The sequence below is a fragment of the Arachis hypogaea genome, chromosome 14 (assembly GCF_003086295.3).
Source record: "Arachis hypogaea cultivar Tifrunner chromosome 14, arahy.Tifrunner.gnm2.J5K5, whole genome shotgun sequence".
Taxonomy (NCBI): domain Eukaryota; kingdom Viridiplantae; phylum Streptophyta; class Magnoliopsida; order Fabales; family Fabaceae; genus Arachis; species Arachis hypogaea.
This window is the reverse complement of record NC_092049.1, coordinates 130,159,693-130,187,077: the sequence shown is the minus strand read 5'-3', so window position 1 is coordinate 130,187,077 and position 27,385 is coordinate 130,159,693. Positions and strand designations below refer to the sequence as shown.

At 30.4% G+C, this 27,385-nt stretch overlaps 2 protein-coding genes across 5 annotated transcripts; both read left to right on the top strand.

Moving 5' to 3' along the window:
• Window positions 1–1,078: 1,078 nt before the first annotated feature.
• On the top strand, window positions 1,079–5,364 carry LOC112744158 (probable E3 ubiquitin-protein ligase RHB1A). 4 transcript variants are annotated; one of them, XM_025793682.3, is made up of 5 exons: window positions 1,079–1,440; window positions 2,328–2,451; window positions 3,269–3,647; window positions 3,827–3,936; window positions 4,884–5,364. In XM_025793682.3, exons 2-5 carry the CDS (start codon window positions 2,389–2,391, stop codon window positions 4,896–4,898), a joined length of 567 nt encoding a protein of 188 aa, XP_025649467.1. In that variant the 5' UTR covers window positions 1,079–1,440; window positions 2,328–2,388; the 3' UTR covers window positions 4,899–5,364. The 4 variants fall into 4 exon arrangements, with proteins under 4 accessions (XP_025649467.1, XP_072071089.1, XP_025649466.1 ...); XM_072214988.1 differs by having other exon boundaries at window positions 1,116–1,459; window positions 1,665–2,451; XM_025793681.2 differs by having other exon boundaries at window positions 1,212–1,440; window positions 2,331–2,451.
• A 4,265-nt stretch (window positions 5,365–9,629) lies between these two features.
• LOC112744156 (protein DETOXIFICATION 34-like) lies at window positions 9,630–13,154 on the top strand. Its single transcript, XM_025793680.3, has 7 exons — window positions 9,630–10,080; window positions 10,401–11,026; window positions 11,657–11,713; window positions 11,818–12,056; window positions 12,515–12,633; window positions 12,877–12,963; window positions 13,086–13,154. The coding sequence occupies exons 1-7, from the start codon at window positions 9,685–9,687 to the stop codon at window positions 13,152–13,154; spliced, it is 1,593 nt and encodes a 530-aa protein (XP_025649465.1). The 5' UTR covers window positions 9,630–9,684.
• Window positions 13,155–27,385: the final 14,231 nt, after the last annotated feature.

Genomic DNA, 27,385 nt, shown 5'->3' with positions numbered 1-27,385 from the left:
TAGCTCAAGAGGTAAGGAACTAAGGATTGTCTCATATTTATAAAAATTATCAGACTTTTAATTTTAGACAATGTAAAACATAATAAATATGATATGTGATATAAGAATATTTTTTAGAGAAGTTGTCAAACAAATAAAATGAATTAATAAGAAAAGTATATTCATGACAAGGACAAATAATATTACTCTACCAAATAAAATATGTTTTTCAATTTATTTGAATTCTATATTCACATTTTTATTAATGTTTGGCCAGCAGCTAAAAATGTTGAAATATTAAAAGAGTTGACTTTAATGATAACTCCTTCATTTGCAAAGAAATGGAAAAATCATGGCCGCATAAGAGATGCACCTATATAACAAGAAGAGTGCTTTTAACAAAAAGTAGCCATAAACAGAATTAGAATGTTATTTAATATTTAATTTGAAAATGATAGACACAAAAGTCTTATGGAAAATTACACCATGGCATAAATAAGTGGTTGAGATTTTTGTGTCGAGGTGTAATATATTCGATACAGAGGCCAGACCTTACTGAAATTTGTAGATTCTACGAGAAGCATTTTTTAAAAGATTTATTTGGTCAGCTATGTACTCAAAATAATAATAATAATAATAATAATAATAATAATAATTTATTATTTGCACATTCATTAATTGTTACATTTAATATGATAAAACGCGTAAAATAATGATATAGAATAATGAGGGGGAAAACAGAGAAATGATTAGGACATCATATTGAAAGTTACATTCATTGTTACTAGTTAATTAAACAAGAACATAGTATTCTTTTTTTTTTTAAAAGAAAAACTAATATTATTACAATGGCATGCTTATATTTCAAAATAGTGTCTAATAAAAGGATAAAACACTATTTATTTTGCTTATGTAAAGATATATAATTGAATTTTTATGTAAAATTTCAATTATTAAGTTGTTATTTTTTGGCAAAACTAATAAGACTATTAGTTACTGTTAAGGGGTACTGAAAAAAGCAGATGAAAAATTGAACATAAGATTATAAATTCAAACAAGATGTTTAGAAGATTAACCACCACAAATTGCAGGCTGAATTGGAGTTTATTTATTTGTTTATTATTTATTTTATTGATGAATGATGATGAAAGACACTCCACTTCGTGAATTTCTTAGAGTTTTATCTGAAATACATAATCCATTTATTATTTATTTATTCATGTATTGATAGTATGTGACAATTATGTAACTCAATCTGATACAATGTTAATGTACTTTACCTTGTAACTGTGTACTGAGTGAATGTGAAGAGAACAAAACAAACAAGTGTATACAAAGAGAAGAAAGATACACAGAAAAAAAGCCACCTTTCTCAACCTTCCAACCTCAACCCTTTTTTCCTGCTACCCAATTCCTCTCACCTTTCTCTCCTTCCCTTCCCTTCCCTTCCCTTCCAAAAGGGTAAGCTTCTTTTCTTTTGGTGCTTTCTATATCAATTTTTTTGGCCACCCCTTTTCACTTTTGACAGTTTTTTTTATTCATGGAGTGTGTGTAACTGCTGGCCACAAACCACTTGTTTGTTTGTTTGTTTGCTTCTTTTACTTTTTGGTGTGTAAATGGGGTTTCATTCTTGAATTGATTGTGGTGGTTCATGGATTCTAACCTATTTCTTGCTCTGTGAAAAGGGGTGGTTTTTTTGGGGGTTTGTGTGGTGTTTTGCTCTGTTTTATATTTGTCTGAAGGTGAATTTTGGGTGCTGCTATTCTTTGATTGCTTCTATATACTCTTTTTCTTTTCATGTTATTTGGTTTAATACTTTAATTGACCCTGTGGGTTGTTTTGTTGTTTCTAAAGTTTTAGTTTTGGTTGGAATTTACATGCCAATCATAGGAATCTGTAACTGGGATGAGGATTGAAGCTGTTGGATAAGGAATTTGTATCTCTAGCAACTCTGTGATGATGTGTATATGTATGAATGAATAATTTCTATGGAAGTCCTCTGATTAGTTTAAGTGTCACAGATTTTGAAGAAACCACTCATCTGAAACTGCTGATTAAAATTCTGTTTATTAAATTTGAGGTCATTGATTTTCTTGTCAACAGTTCAGATGCTGCACTTTACTCTCTAAAGAATAATCTGTTCTTTAAAGGAGCCAAAACCGAAATGATTACACTGTGTTTGTTTCTGCAGTGTTTATGCTTATCATTGATGTTATTGTGTCTTTATGAAAAGTATGAGTTCATTTCTGTTGTTAATTCACCTTGAATACCATTTTTGGATTGTTATATCAAAACCTTATGTATAAAGTTTGGTGAACTCTGATCGATCTCCGTTTGATGCGACGTAGCAGAAGAGAATGAGGCAATCAAAAGTAGTTTTGATTAAATATTAGAAACAAGGACTGGAAAATGGGAGGTTGCTGTTGTTCTGCCAGAAAACCTCATCTGCATGGAACACCAGTTTATTACTATGTTAGTAATTTTCGCCCTTTTCTTACAGGATTCGTAGTGTATGTAGCTCATATGGTATCTGATCTAGTAATGTTGCTTTTAGCATGCAGCTTATTTCCTTATACGCTTTTGGCCGATTACGGAAGTAAATTTATGATGATAAATAGTGTTTACATTGATAGTTTGATGCTACTCATCTCATCTAGATTGCACTATCCTTTAAGTTTTTTGTTCTTTCTCTTAGTTATTTGTCCCCTTTTTAAAAAATTAAAAATAAAAAATCCTCTTAAGCAACCAACATGTAGTCATGAAAAGAATTCCGAACTTAATCATGCTTACCTTCATTGTTGTTTTGATCAGTAAGCTTTTTCCAAGGGAACTGATTGGCATGCTATAGCTGCACCCTTGCATCAAATAATGTACGGTTCTGCTATTAAGTTATTCTTCGCTTGCAGTTTCGTCTCCAAAATTCAGTTATTGCACAAATTAGTCCATGAATTTGTAAAACTCTATTAACTCAATTCTTTCTATATCTCAATTTAGTCCCTTAGAGCGACCGAGTTGATACGAGTTTTGTCAATTCATGGACTAACTCGTACAATGATTAATTTCAAGGTGTAAATTGTAAGTAGAGAATAAATTTTAGGGGCTAATACCCCCATACAAGAATCATTATTTTCACTAGCTATTGATGTATTTTGTTAGATTAATAGGTTGGTTTGAGTTTATGATTTGAAACTACTGTATTTAAAAGAATCACTATTTTGTTCTTTCTATATCTCTATTCTAGTATTTGCTTGGAGTTTATGATTTGAAACTGAAAAACTACCATTTTCAGTGCCCGCCAACTTTGGAGGAGCGCGAGTTGTTAACCTCTAATGATGCTTCTGCTGCTTCACTCACTGCTGGATTGCTGATTGGCTTAAACCTGGATGCGTCCACACCCGATACTTTCCAGCCGCCTCCTGCGCCTCTGCCTTATGATGTGGTCTTTGGAGGTTCTGCATCAACAGATTCTGAGTCTGGTAGAGAAACCGTTAGTGGTAGTAGTTTCGAGACTTTAATTGCACGAGAAGATCTCGAAGAAGCAGAAAGTAAAGTTAAAGCTCAAGAAAATTCTGAGCCTATATCTCCCAAGAAGGCAGAGCTATTAAAATCAAATCAGACTCAAGTATTACTGACAGAAGAAGAGGATGTTTGTCCAATTTGTCTCGAAGGTATGGTCGGAAACTTGATGGAAAGTTAATCATTCTAAGCTATATTTTCCTTGTTTAGGCCATGAAAATCAGAAGGAAAAGTTCTCTTGCTTTGACAATGAAACAAGCACACGCATGCGCACCCGCATAAACCAATAATTTGCTTGTCTTTTTTCCCTTTTCTGGCACTTTTAATGCAGAATATGATGTTGAGAATCCCAAAAATCTGACGAAATGCGAGCACCACTTTCACCTGTCTTGCATTCTTGAGTGGATGGAAAGAAGTGACTCCTGCCCGATATGCGATCAGGTTAGTTTTTTGTGTCAATTTCATATGTTCATGACAAGGAATGTTTCCAGGCTGATTTCCCACAAATGCAATAATCATGCTAAGTGCTCTTTAAGGTAGCGATTGTTTTGAGGTACTGGAATGGAGACTGGGACTCAGTATCATATTTGTTGGCCTGGTACTAAAATTTCTCTCTCCGTCTTCAAAATTTCAGTATTTCAGTACCTCTAAAAAGTGAGGATACAGGAAACTGAAACTTTTGGGGACGGAGACCGAAACTTTAATAGCATTTTATACCTAAAATACCCTTATTTCAATTAATTAATTTCAACTTTACCCTTTGTGCACATTAAATTGGAGTTTCATTCTTATTTAAGTCTCTATCTCCCACTTTACACCAAACATAATACTGAAATTTATTATAGTCTCTGTCTCTCAGTCTCAATCTCACTCTGTCTCTCTTCCAAACGCTACTTAATAGTTTTGTCTTACAAAATATATGGTTTCAAAGAATGAAGAAATGAAGTAGTTCCGCAACACTCTTTATGATATTTCCAACTAGTTGCTATTGTTTGTTGTGTTGATCGTAAAATAGTTATCCCTCCTTTCTACAAAGAAAAAGTATATTGAACCAACTTTTAGTTAGCTAATACTAGCCAATTTTAGAATTTAGGATTTATAATTTAGGATGCAGGGTTAAAGATTTATGATTTAGTGTCTCGAATTGAAGATAAGTAAAATATTTTAAAAAATTTGGCTAATATTGGCCAAAAAAGGTTAGTTACCTAACATTACTCTTCCACAAAATGGCACTTTGGAAATTTGGGTACAAATTGTATTTAGATATTTTGTATCCGAACACATTAATTTACAAATGTACCTCAGGTATTGTGAAACGAAGAGGGTATACTTTTGTCATCAACCAGTTATGATTTGGTGCGAAATGATCATATTCTTCCATGTTACAGGAAATGATATTTTGATGAGACGCACACGGGAATTAATTGTTTCAATTTTAAAGATCAAAACTTGCTAAATCCGAGGAAGATAGACGAGTTCATGGCTAGGTGATGGTAGATACAGATTCAATTTCAATTTACCATGCTTTGACAGAAGACATTACTTTAGTTAGTAGGCCATCATGAGAAAAATGAGGTTCAGAAAGAATTAAAAGCAATTCCTTTAGGTATGGAAGTTGCATATTATTATTATTAGGTAGTGAAAGAATGAAGCAATGCTCAAGATTCCAAGGTAAATGTTTAAGTGATGGCTGCTTTTTGTGTTTAAGAATTCATAAGTATTTATTTATTTTCTCTTTGGTGTTTTATTTTTGGGGAAAAAATATGCATGTTGGTTTTGTAAACCTGTCTCCGTACATTTACATTTTCGTGTATATATCTCGGTGGATATTGAATATTTTCTTGTATACATAAGTCCCTTTTCCCGTAATTAGAGAGTAAGAATGAACTTCTCTCTCTCTTTCTCATTATTATTATTATTATTATTATGCAATTTTTGTTATTGCGCTCCAATTAGGGCTGCACACGGATAGGATCGGATATAGCCTAAAATTCTATCTGATCCGCACGGCACTCATCGGAGTGGATCGCATCGGATCGGATATCGGGTATATCCGCATAATTAAAAAAAATGTTTTCAAATTCCATTTGGCTATTTTTACAAAAAGAAATTTATTTTTCACCTGTTTAAACATATTTAATTCTAAAATATTATCAATAAAAGTTCTCTTGAATAATAAAAAAAAAATAATAACACAAAATTTAAGTTTAATTATTCTAAGTCGAAGTACAACATAAAAGATAAAAAACAAGATATCATAAAATTTATAAAATAACACACTAAAATTCATATCATATTTAGGTTTATTTTTTTAAAGGTTTAATTACTCTGTTAGTCCCTATAGTTTCGTAAAATTTTCAATTAGGTCCTTATATTTTTTTTCTTTTTAATTGGGTCTTTACACCAATTTTTTTTTTCAATTAAGTCTCTTTTAGTAGTAATTGACTTAATTTTATAGGGACTCAACTAAAAAAAAAAGAATTGGTACAGGGATCTAAATAAAAGGAAAAAAAAGTGTATGGACCCAATTAAAAAAAAATTAGTGCAAGGACTCAATTAAAAGAAAAAAAAGTATAGGGACCTAATTGAAAATTTTGCGAAACTATAGGGACCAACAGAGTAATTAAACCTTTTTTAAACTATGCTATTTATATGTGATGTGCGGATATGCGGATTTGCGGATCGGATCCGCGGATATCACTGCCAAATCCGCAATCCGATCCTACCATAATGCGGATCGGATCCGATGGCTCTGCGGATCGGATAATATCCACAAAATTTGGATCGGATGCGGATAATTACCGCGGATATGCGGATATTATCCGATGCATGTGCGGTCCTAGCTCCAATAGCGAAAAAAACGATGAGAAATCACTTGTTTTGAGACGAAAAGTTTCAATTAATATCACGGCAAAACGACGTTTTACAGAGTAGATAGCATCCGGTTGTCCACGTCAGCGTTTTTTTAGGCTCCGTTTGGTTGTGTATATGATGAGATATAAACATAAAGACACAGACACTAAAGATATGGACATAAAATATTTGTGTCTATGTATTGTATTTGGTAAAAATAAGGAACAAGACACGTATTTTTAAAAAAGACTGAATTACCCTTCATTCAACCACAAAATTTACCTCCATCACTGTATACCCATTATTCCAAACATTGCATATCATCACCATTGCATTTTTATTTCTTCTAATACTAATATCATCTTAAATTATAATTCAAATATTAAATATATAATTTTTCTTAAAAAAAATAAAAAATTAATGCTAAGAATTTATTAAAGATTAATCAAAATTTAAATAAATAAAAAAAATTAAAATACAATTTTTTTTTTGAAGAAAATAGAAAGATAAATTTGGTTGTAAAATCTAAAAGAGGAAGAGAAAAAAGAAAAGTTTGGAGGGATAAGAGGACAAATTTTAAAAATTCAATAAGGGTAAAAAAGTAAAAAATCAGTGTCTCACAAGTTGTGTTTCAGTATCTCACCAAATTGGAGCCGTAGGGATGTCCATGGATCGGATCGTATCCGCAGATCCGCGGTAAATATCCACATCCGATCCGAAAATTGCAGATACGATCCGATCCGCAAATTGATCGGATCGGATCGCGGATATCTGCTCTACATCCGCGTATCCGATCTGCGGATCCGCAGATCCGCACTATAATAATTAAAAAATAAATAAATATATATGTTTGGTATTATATTTACTTGTTTGTATGTTTTAGTTAGTAATTATTATTCATATATTGTATTATTTTATTTTTGTTATTTAGAGAGAGTTTGATTAAAAATATTTTAGAAATAAATAAGTTTAAAAGTATGAAAAAAATATTTTTATCGAATTTTTTTACATAGAAATATGATTAAAAAGAGAAGGTTTAATTACACGGACATATCCGATATCCGATCCGACACTAAAAAGTGCAGATATCATATCCGATCCGATCCGATGAAAATTGTGCGGATCGGATCAAATTTTCGGCCATATCCGATCCGATTCGATCCGCGGACACTTTTAATTGGAGGTACACAAATTTAATATTTTCGTGTCTTTCCGTATCTTTTAAAAATCTATGTCTCACCAAACCAAATAGTAGATATGTGTTACCGTGTCCATGTCTGTCCATGTCTCAATGGGACATAAACATCAACCAAACACCGCCTTAATGTCTAATGTTTGTGCGTCAGAAATTACTTCAGAACTAACATGAGTCACACTCGCAAAGTTTAAAAATTAAATAGGACAATTCAAATTTTAGAGGGTAAATTGAGGGACTAATCTTTTGTGCGACTTATTAGTTGTGGTTTTCGATAGATGGATATTGGAGGATTTACTCCTATTGATCTGAACAAAAGCTATTAAAGTATAAGGATTAATTTATATTTCAATAGTAACGTAATAAATAAATAAAAATTAAGCAAAACAAATAATATTTAATTGTATTATACCAAAAATTAAGAAATAAGATAATATTTATCAATAATAATGGAGAGTTCGAATGAGTTTTTTTTTTTTTTTTTAAGATCGTTTTACTTCTAATGTTAAAACATACATAAATGTATAGAGTTACAAGACATTACTACCTCGATCAGATATGATATATGTATTTTTTTAGTGTTGGATCCGATCCGATCTGATTCGTACATTTGTGGATCAGATCGAATCGAATCGGATCAGATATCGGGTATATCCGCGTAATTAAATATTTTTTTTAATTATATTTTTATATAAAAAATTCAATAAAAATATTTCTTTCATATTTTTAAAACTTATTTATTCTTAAAATATTTTTAATTAATTTTTTTTAAATAATAAAAATAAAATAATACAATATACGAATAATAACTACTAACTAAAACATACAAACAAGTAAATATAATACCAAACATATATATATATATTTTTTTAATTATTAATGTGCGAATATGTAGATTGGATACACGGATGCACAACAGATATCTGCGATCCGATCCTTAAAGGATGCAGATCGGATCATATCCGCAATTTTTGGATCGGATGCGGATATTTACCGCAGATCTGCGAATATCTATGATGCACGGACACTGACACAGGCACGGGACATGACACGATATGGGACACGCCGACATGCGAATTTTAAAATCTTACATGACACGGGACACACATACATATAAAATATAAAGTATTTTTTAGATAAACCGTAATGATATTTTAATATTTTATTGATATTAAAATATAAATTAATTTTTTAAATTATTTTTAATATCTTATTTTAATTATATCAAGTATTTAAAATATTTTTTATTTTAATAAATAATAATATATACTATATCTAAATTTATTTTAAGAATATATATTAAGAATAAGACCGGACACGCTAACACGTGATGATATTTAGGTGTGTTCAAGTGTGTCCAGAGAAGAATTTTTATTTTTATTGAGACACGGTTACGGTTTGGATACAGCAGACACGCGTGTCGGACGAGTGCCAGTCAGTGTCGTATCCGAAATGTGCAACTCAGTAAAGTGTCCGTGCTTCATAGGCGAATACGATCCAATCTATAAACACCCTAATTGTAAAACAACGGCATTCAAATTTAATTTATTACTTACTAGGAGAGTTAATTTTTTTTTTTTTTTGGTGACACTAGGAGAGTTAATTATCTACCACTGAAGAATTTTATGTAAACTCCGTGTATAAAGTACGAATAAATATAAGTAATTGTTGTTATTTACTAACTTAAGTTTTTAAGATATTTGGAAAGGTGTTAAATTTTTAACTAATAAAATATCCAAAAGATTAAGCTCTACCTAATTAGATATTAGTATGAACTTATATAGGGGCCATAATCTATTAGATGCAAGAATGTTGGAGTAATCTTTAACCGTAAAAACATAATAAATGTTACACTGATTTTGCGCAATGTTATTCTATCTTTGGCCAATGAAAATACACTAAGATATGATTCTCAACGTTGATTCTTGAACAATGGATGAAACTCCTTCACCGTTTTCTTGGTCCTAAATTCATTCACCCCTAAGGCCACACCTAAATTATAGCTACCTTTTCACCAAACAAAAATTAGATTCAAGTTTGTTCATAGAAACAAATGAAAATAATCAAGTTCTAGAGTACATGATTTTGTGTGAATGTGTGTGCACAACTGCTACATTCAAGAAAAATAGGTACTAAAACAAATGATGAAGAGTTATTCAGAGGAGAGCAATAATGGCTCATCCTCTGGTGAATTATCCTCTAAGGATGGTGTTAATATAACAAAGGGTGAGACACCATTGTTTGTTGTTTCTTCTTCTTTGGAAGCTGCAGAGCTTCATCATGCACCTGATGGATTAGTGGAGATAAATTTAGGTGACTATGAACATGGAATAAATGGATTAAAAGATTTTATTCATGTGTTTATTTTGGAGTCTATTAAGCTTTGGGCCATTGCAGGACCTATTGCTTTCAATATACTATGCAATTATGCTGTTAATTCCTTCACAAATATATTTGTTGGCCATCTTGGTAATTTGGAGCTTTCTGCAGTTGCTATCTCCCTCTCTGTCATCTCAAATTTATCATTTGGATTCTTGGTAAGGGCTCTAAAATTAGCATATTCATTCTAAATATCTACTTGATTATTGTGACATTTTCATTTGCATAGGAAAAATCAAAGTAAAAATTTTCTAAATATAGTTAAAAATGATATATAGGTACCTATGAATATTTCAACATCCTATTTCAATTTGTATATAAGTATAGATAAAAAAAAAATCTATTTCAACATCCTATTTTCACTTTTCAAAACACAGAAAATACATGGGTAATTATAATTCTTGCTTAAGTTCTACAAAAAAAATAAAAAAAATGAAAGAAAATAAAGAGTTGTTAAGTTGTTACACAAATTTTGCAGCTAGGTATGGCTAGTGCACTAGAGACTCTATGTGGTCAAGCATATGGTGCTGGACAAGTAGAAATGCTTGGAATATATATGCAAAGATCTTGGATAATCTTATTTGGTGCATGCATATTGCTCTTACCAATTTACATTTATTCTGAACCAATCCTAATACTCCTTGGTCAAGATCATGAAATTGCTGAGCTTGCTGGAACATTCACAATCCAAAGCATCCCTCAGATGTTCTCCTTGGCCATCAATTTCACCACACAAAAGTTCTTGCAAGCACAAAGTAGAGTTGCAATTCTAGCATGGCTTGGTTTTGTATCCCTCATTGTCCACATTGGCATTCTTGCACTTTTCATCAAGTTGCTTGGTTGGGGAACAGCAGGTGCTGCTGCAGCATATAATATAACTGCTTGGGGAATTTCTTTGTCACAATTGGTTTATGTTGTTAATTGGTGCACTGAAGGGTGGAAGGGTTTGTCATGGTTAGCATTTAAGGATCTTTGGAATTTTACCAAGTTGTCTTTTGCTTCAGCTATCATGCTTTGCCTTGAGATTTGGTATTTCATGACTTTGATTGTTCTCACTGGACACCTTGAGAACCCAGTTATTGCTGTTGGCTCACTTTCAATATGGTAAGACAAATTTTGTTTCTTGAAAAATATAGTCATCATTGTATTCTGAACTAACATATATAACGGTTGATGTGTACTTGAATGAGGTGTGAGTCTCAATATAATAGTGTATATATACATACATATTAGTGTACAGTTTAATTGGTTAATTAATTTTTTGACCAATTTTTTTTATTTATTAATTGATTTTTTATCTAAACCGAATCGATATGGTGATTGGTTTCGGTTAACTCGGTAAAAATGAGTGATTCAGTCGGATTCTGAAAACTATGAAGTACGGACACTTCATTGAGTTACCATATTTCTGTATTAGACACATTTCGAATACGACACATATTCGACACACGTGTCGTGTCTATATCCGTGTCCCGTGTTCGTACTTTTTTTTTCTAAAAAAAATTATCTTATTTTATTTGGATGTTATAACCATATCTAAGCCATCACATAAACTTCAAAACACCATTTTGTTATAAAAATAAAATAGTAATCCCCTTTTGTATAAAAGGCACAAGCAAATGCACTTAATAAGATAAATTTCTAAGTTTTAAAACAGATACACCAGAAAAGCTTCCTGGTTTTTTTTTTCTTGAATTATTAATTTGATATTAGCTTCTTTCTTTTCCTGTTCAGCATGAATATAGATGGTTGGGAAGGCATGCTATTCATAGGGATCAATGCAGCTATTAGGTAAGACTTGTCTATCCTAGTTTCTCATCTCAGTGTAAAGGATTTTTGTGTTTTCTTACAACTAATGAAAAATTTTCTTTCTTTTTTTTTTCTCCTCCTCTCAGTGTGAGGGTTTCCAATGAGCTTGGATCAGGGCACCCGAAAGCAGCAAAGTATTCAGTGATTGTGACAGTTACTCAGTCCCTCATCTTTGGAATACTTTCTGCTGTCATTATTATGGTTGCAAAAGATCATATTGCTGTCATTTTCACTGAGAGTGTAGAAATGCAAAGGGCAGTTTCTAAGTTAGCATCACTTCTTGGCATTACCATGATACTCAATAGTGTTCAACCAGTTATATCAGGTTAGATCCAAAGATCATCCCAATAATCAGTTACAAATACATGTATTGTTTAACTCATTTTCAATGTGTATTTCAATATGTATAGATAGCTGATTTTTAGTATACATGTTGAAAAGAATGTGTCTAAATACAAATTTAAGAGCAATGCTCGTTACTAGCAAATATTATCATTTTTTGCTAACATTTGACTAGCAATAATTTGTACCTATATCTATAGATATTTTGCACGCAAAAAAATCCATAATTTGCATCTATATTTATCAAGAGTTTTGCACACATAAATCAATACAGCTTGCACCTATATTTTTTAAAATTTACACACATAAATTAACAAAAATTTATTTGTTAAAAATAATTTAATATTTATGCTGGTTAAATAATGATAAAAAATACTAAAAGTTGCTGTCCTAAGAGTTTCTCTAAATTTAAATGTAATGGTTAAAGTGTTGATGATGCAGGTGTAGCTGTTGGAGGAGGTTGGCAAGCATTGGTAGCTTACATCAACCTTTTTTGTTACTACATTGTTGGACTCCCTCTTGGATTTCTTCTTGGTTACAAGATGGGCTTAAGAGTGGAGGTAAAGAACCCTTTTAACTACCCAATTATGATAACTACTTCCTCCACTTTAAGCACAAAATAATTCTTGAAATAGACGAATATAGTATCTAAGTATATATCTATTGATTTTATGTTTATTAGTTTCATATTAGGTTGATTTCGTCGTTATGATTAAGTTGTATATATCTTTAATCTATAAATAGGCAAATTTCTTATTATCATGGATTCTAACATTACTCTTCATCGCATACGGAAATTGTAGGGTATCTGGATTGGAATGATATGTGGGACAATATTACAGACAATGATCTTGCTGTATATTATCTATACTACCAATTGGAATAGAGAGGTACAATTAACAACCAAAGTTAAAATTTTGTGACATTCAAATGGAAGGGGAAAAATCATACGAGTTCAAGTAACTAATTAATTAATTAATTAGTTAATACCCTCTCTATATGTGTTTCTCAGGTTGAAGAAGCATCAAAACGAATGCGGAGATGGACAGGTCAAGAATTGGAGCTTCATTCCATGAGCTAGTAACTAGCTAGTATACCACATAGAAATTAAATCAGGAATTTCGATCATAGTATATTTAGCTTTTTTTAATTATTATTATTATACTTGTAATGTAACAAATGATATTAGAAAAAGAGTAAAGAAAAATTCATAATCCTACTTTCATATGCTCTTTAGTACACATTAAGGTAGTGGTTGTTTTTAAGAATAAAATTAAAAGAATAAGATTTAATATTGTGTTTCGTAGTCAAGAGACTAAAATTAAAATTTTAGTTTCAAGCACAAAATTTTAGTATCTCCAAAAAATTTTTTGGAAACACAGAAATTAAAATTTTTAAAAATAAAACTGAAATTTTAATATTTAATTTTTTAAATTTTAAGTCTATCTCTCTATCTTTATATTTATCTTAAACTAAACATAATAATAAAATATAACTCAGTTAATATATTTTACACCAAATATAATATAAAGGCTAAATATCTATCTCTCTATCTCATACCTTCCGTTTCTAGTTTCTCCTTTACAAACGCAGCCTAAGTTACTTACACAACACACATATAAATCATCTTTTCTTTAATGGGCAATAAATTAAACACAAAAACTCAAAGATTGTTCCTAATTAAAACAAACGATGTACACCAAGAGGTCTTCCATCACCAAGAAAGCACGGAGATACAACACATATTTTGGCCAATCTATCCGCAGGGACAGACATAGGGGCGAATAGAGGCTTGGTCTCCAATTAAAAAAAAAATAATAATAATAATAATAATAATAATAATAATAATAATAATAATAATAATAATAATAATAATAATAATAATAATAAGTTATTAAGTATAATTTAATTTTTAAAAAAAATTATTTAATATTTAATTTAATATAAATAAAATTTTAATTTAATTTAAATATTAATAAAATAAAAAATTATCATTTATTTAGAATTATTTATATAAAAGTTTTTGAAAGAGATTGATTTATTTAATAAAATAAAAAATTATAAATTAATTTAGCAATTAAATTAGTTGAGAATTAAAATATATGACATTTTTTTTTGAAAAATAAATAATAATAATAATAAAAATTTAGTTAATATGTCTCTTAAAAATATATAATAAATTTATTATTAATAAAAAATTTTAAATATTTTTATTTAATAAATATAAAATAAATATATTAAAAATTTTATTTTTTATATTTTTAATAAAAAATTTTTAATTTATAAACTTAACTTATTTTTTAAAATATAAGATAGATAAACTCTGATGATATGAATAGGATTCTCCACCAAATGACAAAATGTTTAGGACATCAAGAGAAGAGAAGGAGGAAATCACATGGAACCAAGGAGTGGGGAAGAGAGCGCATGCACCAATGTGTTTTAATGAGATTGCAGGTAGTTTTTCTAATTTTGATGCATTGTAGGGCGATTTTTTTTATATATAAATAAAATAAATATTTTAATTAAAAATATACGTTAATTTAAAAATATTTACAAATTTTTATTAAGTGATTTAACTTTTTTATTGTATAAACGAGATAAGTATAGTTATATTTTGTTTATATTGTAAATGAGATAAGACATGAACACGTGGTAACGTCTTATCTTTACAAACGTGATATGATATGAGCCTTATATTATCTCGTTTACTGTGTAAACGAGATATGTCCATACTTATCTCGTTTACAGTGTAAACGAGATAAGTCCAGAGAAAAACTATAAATGAAAGTCATGCACAACACTTTTGACCTTATCCCTTTTTTTTTTTCACATTTCTCTCTTTTTTGCACCGTTTGTTGATATTTATTAGTTCTTCGGACATTATGGCACGTAAGGACGCATGCACGAACGCATGGGACCCAGACATCAACCGCCTCAACGCTAGTTGGCACACTGTGGGAACTTTCAACGTTGAGATTAGTGTCTTTATTGTTTAAACTTTAAATTAATAAGTGCTTGTTTTTTGGGTGCCATTATTTTGATAAAAAATATTTTTTTTAATGAAAAAATATATTTTTTTATTTTTTAGTGTATTTAGCAAATTTTTAATTGTTAAAAGTAAAAGCACTAGAAAAATTAAAAAAATATCTTTTTTAAAAAACTATAATTTATATCTTTTTTTAAAAGATCTTTTTTCCTTAGAAAAAGGATGTTTTGTAATAATTGATAAATAAAAATATCCTTACTAAAATTTTGAAAAGACATCTTTTATCTTTTTTTTTTCATTGATGAATATACTACATTAATATTCAAATCATGCAATATTTTAAAATAAAATCTTTAATAATTTAATATAAAATATTATCATATATAAAGATAAAAAAAATATACTGAAATCAAAATATAAAACAGTAAAAAATTTAAAATAATTCACAAATAAAAATATAACATATTCGTTTAGTTTTTGTGACATATATATATAAATTGAAAGAATATTATTTCTTGATATTATTCTTTTACGCATTCAACAAGTCATTAGGTTTTTTCTTTTACCCTTTCTTCTTTATATTGTTATTATTATTTGCTTTCTTTGCATATTATTTTCGTCTTCAATTTGTTTTCTTTTATTTCTTTTACCATTTCTTCTTCGTATTGTTATTATTATTTGCTTTCTTATCATGTAATTCATGTTATTTCCATTTTCATATTACTTTATGTTATTATTATTTGCTTTCTTTTATTTTTTGTTATTTTTTCCTATTATTTTTATATTGTTTCTGTCTTCATATTAGCTTTTTATTTTATTTTTTTTATCATTTCGTTATTATTAATTTGTTATCACTTACGTTATTATTATTTACTTTATGTTATTATTATTTGGTTTTTTATTATAGTACTTTATTTTTATTTAGTGTATTATTATATTCACTATTATTGTTTGGTTTTATTAACGTTATATATTATAAAATTTGATATAATTTATTATAATTTATAATATAACTCCAAAACTAAATTCAAGAAGAAGTCAAGTGAATATTAAAAACGAGGATGCAACAAATGAAGGAGAAATAAAAACTATAAAAGCAAAATGGAATGATTAAAATATTGAAATATTTTTGACTATTTGTGTAGAAGAGATATAAGATGATAATAGACCTAATAAACATTTTAAAAAAATTAGATGAAAAAATCTACAAAAAAAATTTAGAAAACATGACTCCTATATATGCATAGACAACTAAAAAATAGATGGGATGCTCTTAAATCTTATTTTCAATTATGGGCTAAATTAGTTGGACAAGAGACTAGTCTTAATTGGGATCATGAGAAAAAAACAGTGTTAACTTCTGAATTTTGGGGGACTGATGAAATTAAAGTATGTCAATTTTTCATTATAAAATAATACATAAGTTAATTTTATCTTTAAACTTTAATTATTAGATTCTTTTTATATTTATTCTTTTGCATATTTTAAACAGATTAAATTTAGAATTCGCTAAATTTAAGAATGAAGGTCCTAAATCTTTATATAGGTTTAAACAGTGTTTTAAGAACATCGTAGCTATTGGTTATGGTGCTTGGGCGCCATCGAAAGATTCAAATCCGGAAAAATTTAATAATCAGAACAATGAGGATTTCGAGAGTGAAGGTGACATTAATTATATAAATAAATTTATTGAAGAAGACATTGCTAATTATACCATTGTTCATAGTCCTACTAGAGAGAAAAGAAGAAAGACTTCTAGCAAAAGGTTGAGAAACGAGTTGGAATAGCATCTAGATTACCGGACTCACTTGATCGGATTTTAGTTGGTGTGGAGTCAAAAGCTGCAATTAAGGAAGATATCCTTACTCCATAGAAAATTACATCAAGTTGCTACCAAATTACCTGATCTAGAACCATATAGTCCACAATTCTATTTGGGAATTAGATCAATAGCTAAGCCACAATATAGAAAAACTTTTATTACATTGAGTGATGATCCCAATCAATAATTTAGATAGTTAGAATCTTTTAAAGGTGAGTTCTATGGTGTAGAAGGAAGATTCTTTCTACACCTATATATTTATGTTGTCAAAAAAATTGTGACTAACATACTTCATATGTTGACATCAATATCACGTGACGGTGATATATAGAATAAATTGGTTAATTGTGTTTATTATGACTAATTATTGAAAATGATATTGGGCTGGTTGTAGTTGTATTTTTGGTTTAAACTACTTCGAAAAAGTAAAAATAAATTTTGAATTTGATTGTGGACTAACCTATTAATTCCAATATTTTTATGGCACCGGATTCAGTGGTCCCAAAATCTTTGGACCATTAAATGGTCCCATAACAAAACATATTTTTTAAGTTTTTTTTGATAACTGCTAAATAGTCTTTTTTTAAATTTAATTACAAATTAACCCTATATATTTTATTTAATTATAAAAACGATTTTTTATTTTATAAATAATTATTTTATCATAAATCTATCATGTTTATTAACAATCAAGAACAAAAACAATAACGAATTAGATCTTCCATTGATCTTAATAAATTTTTTTGCTATTCCAATCGATTAAAAGATTAAATTTGATCCGTCATGTTCGTGAGGAATCATAAAATCGTGTTTCCTTGAAAACCAACCGATTGGACTATCCAACCAATCGATTGAATTATAACTCAATCGATTGGATTACAGTTTACCACTAAATAATCAATTGAAAATTGTTGGGCAGCATGGTTTTTGCAAAAATCAATCGATTGGTCATATTACCCAATCGATTGAACGATGACTAAAAATGTGTGTTTCTTACAATTCAATCGATTGTTTAGAATTTTCAATCGATTGAATGCTTCAATCGATTAAAAGATTAAATTTGATCCGTCACGTTCGTGAGGAATCATAAAATCGTGTTTCCTTGAAAACCAACCGATTGGACTATCCAACCAATCGATTGAATTATAACTCAATCGATTGGATTACAGTTTACCACTAAACAATCAATTGAAAATTGTTGGGCAGCATGGTTTTTGCAAAAATCAATCGATTGGTCATATTACCCAATCGATTGAACGATGACTAAAAATATGTGTTTCTTACAATTCAATCGATTGTTTAGAATTTTCAATCGATTGAATGCGGTTTAGGGTTTAGGGTTTAGGGTTTAGAATCCAAATTCTCTTTTTCCATGAATTAATTTCTTTTATTCACACATAAAAAATTAAACTTAACTCCCAAACATTTATTAATAACTACTTATTTTAATATGTATATATAATTATATATCTATATATAAATATATATTCAATTATTTATATATATAAATAAATTAAATTATGTATATGCATTAACATACATGAATAATTTAATATCTTTTTCAAAGTATATGCTACTAATTAAAATTTTTATTATTAAGTAATTATATTCTAACTGTATTTTTAATAAGTTTCAACAATTATTTCAAAAAAAAAAAAAGATTTTAATTAGTACTTTAAATACTAAACACATATAGCCTAAACTGTAAACATTTATTTATAAGTATTCAACGCTAGATCTTACACCGTACACCCTAAATCTTAAATCATACATTCTAAATTCTAATTTATAAATCTTAAACCTTAAACCTAAATTCTAAATTGTAAACCATAAATTTTAAATCCCTAAATTTTTAACTTTAAATTCTAAATCTTGTAGTTAAAGTTGAATTGTGACTCTAGAAGCAATACTTCAAAAAAGTCTGATTACTTTTATGTATTTTTATGTGGAAAAATATTGTTTATACCATTAATTATATTTATATAATAAAAAAAATCTAAAAATTAGTAATTTTATTAAAATCTGGCCAGGCACTTAACCAATAAAAAAAATAAATAATTCAATACCATTAAATATAATTTCACACTATTAAAAATACTAATAATAATTAATTGATAATTACAATTTATAAATCACAAAACCTTCTACCATCAGCACTTCTCTATAATGAAACTGTTTGATATATTCCATTCAAATTACATGTCAAGATTGCCAAATTGATATATTAAAAATTTGATATCATTATATTTTAATGAGGTATATAAGTATATTTCATTAACTTATTAATCAACTAGGCATCTTTTTTATATATGCTCAATCAATAGTTAAAATTTATTCAATTTCTTTTATAGCTTTTTGGAAAGAAAAAAATATTATTATTATTATTATTATTATTATTATTATTATTATTATTATTATTATTATTATTATTATTAAATGTCATTGTATCACATTAATAAAATTGGTATATGTAAAAATAATATACTATGAAAACATATCACATGAATCATAGTTAGCTACCAAAAATACTTTTGAATTATTCAAACACCGAAAAAAATACACCCGAATTTTACTATCAACAAAAATGCCCTCGAATAATTTAAAAACGCGAAAAAAATGCCCAACAGTAAATATATATTTTCAAAAAATACCTTAGAGATTGAATTTTGATATAATTTTTTGCAAAAAAAATTATAAAAATGAGATATTATTATCCTTAAAATTTGGTAATTTTTTGTTAAGTATTTATTTTTTTGTAATTTTTTTTGTTAACAATCAATAATACTTTTAAAAAATCACAAAAAATATATACTTAGCAAAATATTATCAAATTTTAAGAATAATAATATATTACCTTTTTAGTCATACTTGTAAAAAATCATCAAAATTCAATTTCTAATGTATTTTTTGAGAAATATATATTTAATGTTAGATTTTTTGCAAGATTATCTATCATTAAATATCTATTTCACAAAAAATTATTAGAGATTGAATTTTGATGCAATTTTTTGCAAGTATGATTAGAAAAATTAGATATTATTATTCTTAAAATTTGATGATTTTTTGTTAAGTATATATATATATATATATATTTGTAATTTTTTTGTTAACAACCAATAATATTTTAAAAAAATCACAAAAAATATATACTTAGCAAAAAATTACGAAATTTTAAGAATAATAATATCTCATTTTTTTAATCATGATTGCAAAAAATCGCATCTAAATTCAATCTCTAAGGTATTTTTTGAAAATACATATTTACTGTTAGATTTATCGTATTTTTAAATTATTTAAAGGTATTTTTATCAATAGTAAAATTTGGATACATTTTTGTCAATATTTAAATAATTCGAAAATATTTTTAGTGATTAACTATGATATATGTGATATATTTTCATAATATATTATTTTTACATGTACTAATTTTATTAACGTGAGACAATAATAATAATAATAATAATAATAATAATAATAATAATAATAATAATAATATAATTATTATTATTATTATTATTATTATTATTATTATTATTATTATTATTATTATTATTATTATTATTATGACCGTAATATATTTTTTTTCCAAAAAGCTATAAAAGAAGTCGAATGAATTTCAACTATTGATTGAGCGTATATAAGAAAGATGCCTAGTTGTTTAATATGTCAATGAAATATGATGAGTTTGGAAAACTCTAAACTAAATTGATGATGATCAAATATTATTAACAGCAAAATTATCAATCTAATCATGTGTTAATTAAATTAATTTTGCTGTGCAGGATTGTTCTATTGGGCCGAAAAATGAGTTTCTGGCTTAAGCCCAAAAAACCAGCCTTGTTGCATGATTATATACTAAGTGGCTGAAATTTTATATTGTTGGGCCAAGCTTGATGTTGCTTACAACCAAGCCCATGATTAATTTTTGATGAGAACCTCTTATGCTTGATCCGAAACAATTTTCATCAAGAAAGCAAATGTTAACCAAATGGGCCAGAATTTAAACAGTATCACTAAGCCCAATTTGTTATGCATGCATGGTCCGAAAGGAAAAATGAAATTGAGGCACAAAGATGAAAACCCAACTCATTGAACTTTGGTTGCATGCTTCCAACGGACTTCACATTAACTTATTATGGAATTCAAATTTTATAAAGAAAAGTTAATGCAGTCCTTGGGAATATGAAAAAGAAAAAGTCAAGTGATATGATGGAAATTAATGGTAGCTTACACGCTACTTCACAAGCTTGGAGAAATGCACCTAATTAATTTATCTATCATAACTCTCATAGCTTTGCTTTTCTCTTTCTTCTTTTTGCTTCTCTTCTTTTTTCGGTCCTTGTCCAGGAAACAATGGAAGAAGTGTTCTTCAACCAAGAAAAGGAAGAAGCTGCATGCATCAAGACCATCAAGCTAATGATAGCAAGAAAACATACTAAAATAAAAATGAGCTGTGGCTAAGATACTTACCAAATGTGGTCAGATTTGGTGAGGTTATCTTGAGCTTTCCATGCTCAAAAAGGAAGAAGAAGATCTCGGCCAGTAAGGGAGATTCTTGAAGCATGGCTTGTCTTTGATTCTGCTCAACCACCACAGGGAGTAGCTAGAGTGGCGAAGTGATGGTTGAAGGCAGAGATTGAAGCAGATGAAGTCATCATCATCATGAAGCATCAAGGGCCAGAATTTCATCTTGGAGAGCAAGCCAAGGATGGAGAGCTCGGATTGATGAAGGGTGATGATCAAGAAAGGATTAGAGGTAATTGCATGTTGGTTAATGCATGGTTATCTCTTCTCTCTCTATGTGGCCGAACCGGTTTGTTGAAGGAGGAAGAAGTTGGTTCGGTTTTGGCTTCAATAAGTGGAGGCTCCCCTCTTCTATATTAAGGGTGGACAGCCACTGTTTGAAGCAAGGAGAAAATTTGAGAGTGCAAGGCACAGAGTTCTCAGAGCTACCTGAGCTAACAGTTTTCTCTTCTCCTTCAATGTATTCAGTTTTGTATTTTTCTGTTTAATTTTGTCATGTCTTGAGTCTCATGGTAAAAGGCAAACGAGGTTTGTAATGAAAAAGCCATAGAGCGGAAAAAGGCAGAGAGTGCAAAATTAAAAGAAAAAGCCATAGATGTCTTAGAGTTCCTTTGTTCATCTATGTTGTGTTTCATGATTCTGTGGGAACCCCCTTGTAAGTTAGGTAAGCACTTTACAAGTTGTAATCAGATTGATTATAGTGAAATTTCATCATGTTTGTGATGGAGACTGGATGTAGGCTGCACTGCACTTAGCAGTTGAACCAGGATATATCTGGGTGTAATCTTTCCTCTCTCCAACTCCATTTCTGTTTTATACTGCACAGGAGCAAAAATCAAAATGTCTCGTGGCAAGTGACGAGCAAAAACAAAAAGTCTCGTGTCCAGAGATGAGCTAAAACAAAAAAGTCTCCCCTAAGTTCAGCAAGTGTCAGCAACATAAAAAGGGGGCTAAGATTCAACCCCCCATTCTCTTAGCCACTGAAACCATCAATTGGTATCAGAGCTTGGTCTCAAAGAGATCAAGCTTTGCAACTTGGAGTAAAGATCCTCATGGCAGAAAATAGTGGTGCAAATGTGGTGTCCTATAATCTAACTGAATGTCAATCAAGCAACAGACCTCCTCTTTTCAATGGAAAAAACTATACCTATTGGAAGGAGAGGATGAAGATATTCGTACAAGTGGACTACAGACTTTGGAAGATTATTCTCGAAGGGCCTCAATTTCCAACTACCACAAGTGCAGAAGGAGTTGTTTCTCTCAAACCAGAAGCAAGATGGACCAAGGAAGATAGGAAGAAAGTGGAGTTAAATGCCAAGGCAATAAATCTGCTCAATTGTGCTATCAGCTTCGAGGAGTACCGACGGGTATCAAGATGCACAACGGCAAAGGAAATCTGGGACAAGTTGCAAATCACCCATGAAGGAACCACCATTGTCAAGAAGACTTGGACAGATATGCTAAATAGAGAATATGAAATGTTTGCAATGAAGGAAGGAGAGTCCATTGATGAACTGTTCGAACGGTTCAATGCTATCATTGTTGGCTTAGATGCTCTGGGAATTACTCATTCTGATTCTGTGCTAGTGAGAAGAGTGTTGAGATGTCTCACAAAAGAGTGGGAAACTAAAGCCTTAATTATTTCTGAGAGCAGTAGCTTAGACTCCATGACTCTTGATGATTTGAGAGGAAATCTTCTTGCTTTTGAAAATACCTATTTAAAAAAAGATACAAAAAAGAAAGAATTGCATTTACTTCTGTGACTAACCCTCTGGATGATGAATCCAGTGATAACTCTTCTGAAAATGAGTTTGTTTTATTTGCAAAAAAATTCAGGAAAATGGCTAAGCTCAAAGGCAAAGGCAGCAGCACAAGGAGAGTAAAGAAAGACCTTAGCAAGGTAACTTGCTATAATTGCAAGAAAATGGGACATTTCAAATCTGATTGTCCCAAGCTGAAGAAGGAGGAAAAACCGAAAAGAGGAAAGAAGAAAGGACTGATGGTCACATGGGAAGACCTGGAGAATGACTCTGATGATGATGATGAAGAAACCGAGACCAAGTCACAGACATGTCTCATGGCAGACCACATAGATCAGGTAGTCTTTCATAACCCTAACACTGAAGATCTCCATCTTATGATAGACCACCTTTCTGAAAAAATAAGATGTTTTCTGCTGGAAAATCAAGAACTTGAACAGCAAATTACCATTCTTAAGGCCAAAAACAGTTTTTTAAAAGAAAAAGTGAGAGAGGCTGAAACTGCTTGTGATCTTGTTGAAGAAAATAAGCAGTTAAGAGCCCAAGTTAGGAGCTGTGAAAGTAACCATTGTGTTCTTGCATATGTGGACTGTTTTAAGCAAAATAAAGAGTTGCTTAAAGAGGTTAAAAGACTTAAGGAAGACTTGGCCAAGTTTACACAAAGTTCCGAAAGTTTAAATCACATCTTGGCTAGTCAAAAACCTCTTTATGATAAGGCTGGGTTGGGGTTTTATAAATATGAAAATTCACATTTTGAAAATATTGCTTCATCTTCTAATGACACAAGATTTCAAGATCCCACCTACTTTAACAAAAATGCAACTCCAAGGTTTTGTAGACTATGCAATCGGAATGGACACTTTCCCATTCAATGCTTTTTCGGTGAAAGAATGGTTGGTGACAAGGTTTATAAAATTGTTTTTGATTACAATGGCTTAGGACATAGAAGATGGTTTAACGTAAAAGGATCCAAAAAGATTTGGATACCTAAGGTTACTTAAGCATTGTTTTGTAGGTGTGCCTAGCATCCAAAAGGAAGGAAAATGTGTGGTATATGGACAGCGGATGCTCTAGGCATATGACCGGAAAGGCAACCTTCTTCATAAAGCTTGATAACTATGATGGAGGACTTGTCACTTTCGGTGATGATGCAAAAGGAAAAATTGTAGCTGTTGGGAAAGTTGGTAAAAACTTTTCTTCTTGTATAAATGATGTTCTCCTTGTACATGGCTTGAAACATAATTTGCTTAGTGTTAGTCAACTTTGTGATTTGGGTTTTGAAGTTATCTTTAAGAAATTTGTTTGCTTAGTTGTGTGTGAAAAAACTGGGAATGTTCTTCTTGAAGCTAAAAGATGTAACAATGTGTATGGATTAACTCTTGAGGATTTAAAAGAACAAAATGTAACATGCTTCACATCTTTTGAATCTGAAAAATGGCTTTGACATAGAAAGTTAGGACATGCTAGCATGTATCAAATTTCTAAGCTAGTCAAAAGAAATTTGGTTAGAGGAATCCCAAACATCAAGTTTGATAAGGATCTTTCTTGTGACGCTTGTCAATTAGGCAAACAAGTAAAATCCTCTTTTAAATCAAAAGATGGAATCTCAACCAAAAGGTCATTGGAAATGTTACATATTGATCTTTTTGGTCCTACTAGAACTCAAAGTTTAGGAGGTAAACATTATGGTCTTGTGGTGGTAGATGATTACTCTAGATTTGGTTGGGTACTTTTCCTTACTCATAAGAATGATGCCTTTCATGCTTTTTCCACCCTTTGTAAGAAAATTCAAAATGAAAAGGATTTGAAAATTGCCCATTTGAGAAGTGATCATGGAAGAGAATTTGAAAATCAAGATTTTGAAAAATTCTGTGATGACTTAGGGATTTCTCATAACTTTTCATGTCCTAGAACCCCCCCCAACAAAATGGGGTGGTTGAAAGAAGGAATAGAAGCCTTCAAGAAATGACTAGGGCTATGTTATGTGAGAGTGAAATTCCTAAATTCTTATGGGCTGAGGCTGTGAACACAGCATGTTATATTTTGAATAGAACAATCATTAGAAAAGGGTTAAAGAAAACGCCTTATGAGCTATGGAAAGGAACCTCTCCAAATCTTAAGTACTTTCATGTTTTTGGATGCAAATGTTTTGTGCTTAACAATAAGGAAAATCTTGGAAAATTTGATCCAAAATCATATGAAGGAATGTTTGTTGGATATTCCACCACAAGCAAGGCCTATAGAGTTTATCTCAAGGAACATAGGACAATAGAGGAATCCATACATGTTACTTTTTGTGATTCTAACTTAATTTCCAGTATTGTGAAGGATATTGATTCAGATTGTGAAGAGGATGGAACAAGCAAAGAAAATTCCAAATCTGTCCAGAATGAAGAATCTGTCAGCCTGATTCTGTCTCGTCAGATTGAAGGAGAAACTTCCATTTTATCTCCTGAGCAGACACGAGAAAATGAAACAGCAAGACCACCAGAAGCTCATCAAAGTTCAACTCCTGGCCGAAAACCTAGAGAATGGAAGTCTATGAGGGGTTATCCTCATGACTTCATCATTGGTGATCCCTCTCATGGTGTAACAACAAGATCCTCCACCAAAAGACAAACCGAACCTAGCAACTTTGCTTTCTTGTCACAAATGGAGCCCAACAATGTCAAACAAGCTCTTGAAGATCCATCATGGGTCAAGGCCATGCAAGAGGAGCTAGCTCAATTTGACAAGAATGAGGTTTGGACATTAGTACCTTATTCGGATGGTATGAAGGTAACGGGTACTAAGTGGGTCTTTAAAAATAAACTTGGTGAGGATGGACAAATCGTTCGTAACAAGGCTAGATTAGTGGCCCAAGGTTACGATCAAGAAGAGGGTATAGATTTTGATGAGTCTTTTGCTCCGGTAGCTAGAATGGAAGCAATTCGGTTGCTTCTTGCCTATGCCGCCCATAAAGGTTTCAAAATGTTTCAAATGGATGTTAAATGTACTTTTCTTAATGGCTTTATTGATAGAGAAGTGTATGTGGCACAACCCCCCGGTTTTGAACATAAAGAGTTTCCAAATCATGTTTTCAAATTAACTAAGGCTCTTTATGGTCTTAGACAAGCTCCAAGAGCTTGGTATGAAAGGCTTAGTGCCTTCTTGTTGGAAAATAAATTTCAAAGGGGTACCACCGACACTACTTTGTTCATTAAAGCATCTAATGATGATATACTTCTTGTTCAAGTTTATGTTGATGACATTGTATTTGGATCGGCCAACATTTCCTTGTGTGAAGAGTTTGGAAAATTCATGACTAGTGAGTTTGAAATGAGTTTAATGGGAGAGCTCACTTTCTTTCTTGGCCTCCAAATTAAACAAACTCCTAGTGGTACTTTTATTTACCAAGGAAAATATGCAAAAGAACTTATTAAAAAGTTTGGCCTAGAAAATTCCAAAGCAATGGGTACACCAATGCATCCCAACACAAAACTTGAAAAGGATGATGATGGTCAAGATGTGGATGAAACAAGGTATAGGGGAATGATAGGTTCACTCATGTACCTTACCTCCTCTAGACCGGATATTGTTCAAAGTGTGGGTGTATGTTCAAGATTTCAATCTCACCCAAAAGAATCCCATCTTACGGCTGTTAAACGCATCATTAGATACATTAAGGGGACTTGTGATTGTGGCTTGTGGTATCCTAAATCTGATGAATTTTGTGCAGTAGGGTTCTGTGATGCAGATTATGCGGGAGATAGAGTGGATAGAAGAAGCACGTCCGGCATGTGTTGCTTCCTTGGAAGCTCACTGAACATGTGGTCAAGCAAGAAACAAGCCACAGTGGCTTTATCCACAGCTGAAGCAGAATACATTTCCGCATCTGCATGTTGCACACAATTAATTTGGTTAAAAACACAATTGGAAGATTACAAATTAAAAATCAGTAGTATACCCCTATTTCGTGATAATATGAGTGCAATAAATATTTCAAAAAATCCTGTTTTGCACTCAAGAACCAAGCACATTGAGATAAAGTATCATTTTATTAGGGAACATGTGCAAAAGGGTACTATTGATATTCAATTTGTAAAATCAGAAGACCAAATTGCTGATATTTTTACAAAACCCCTCTGTGAAGACAGATTCTGTACCTTGAGAAAAAGCTTAGGAATGTTTGATTTAAGTTTCATTGAAAATTTGTGAATATTTGACTCTACTCAGTT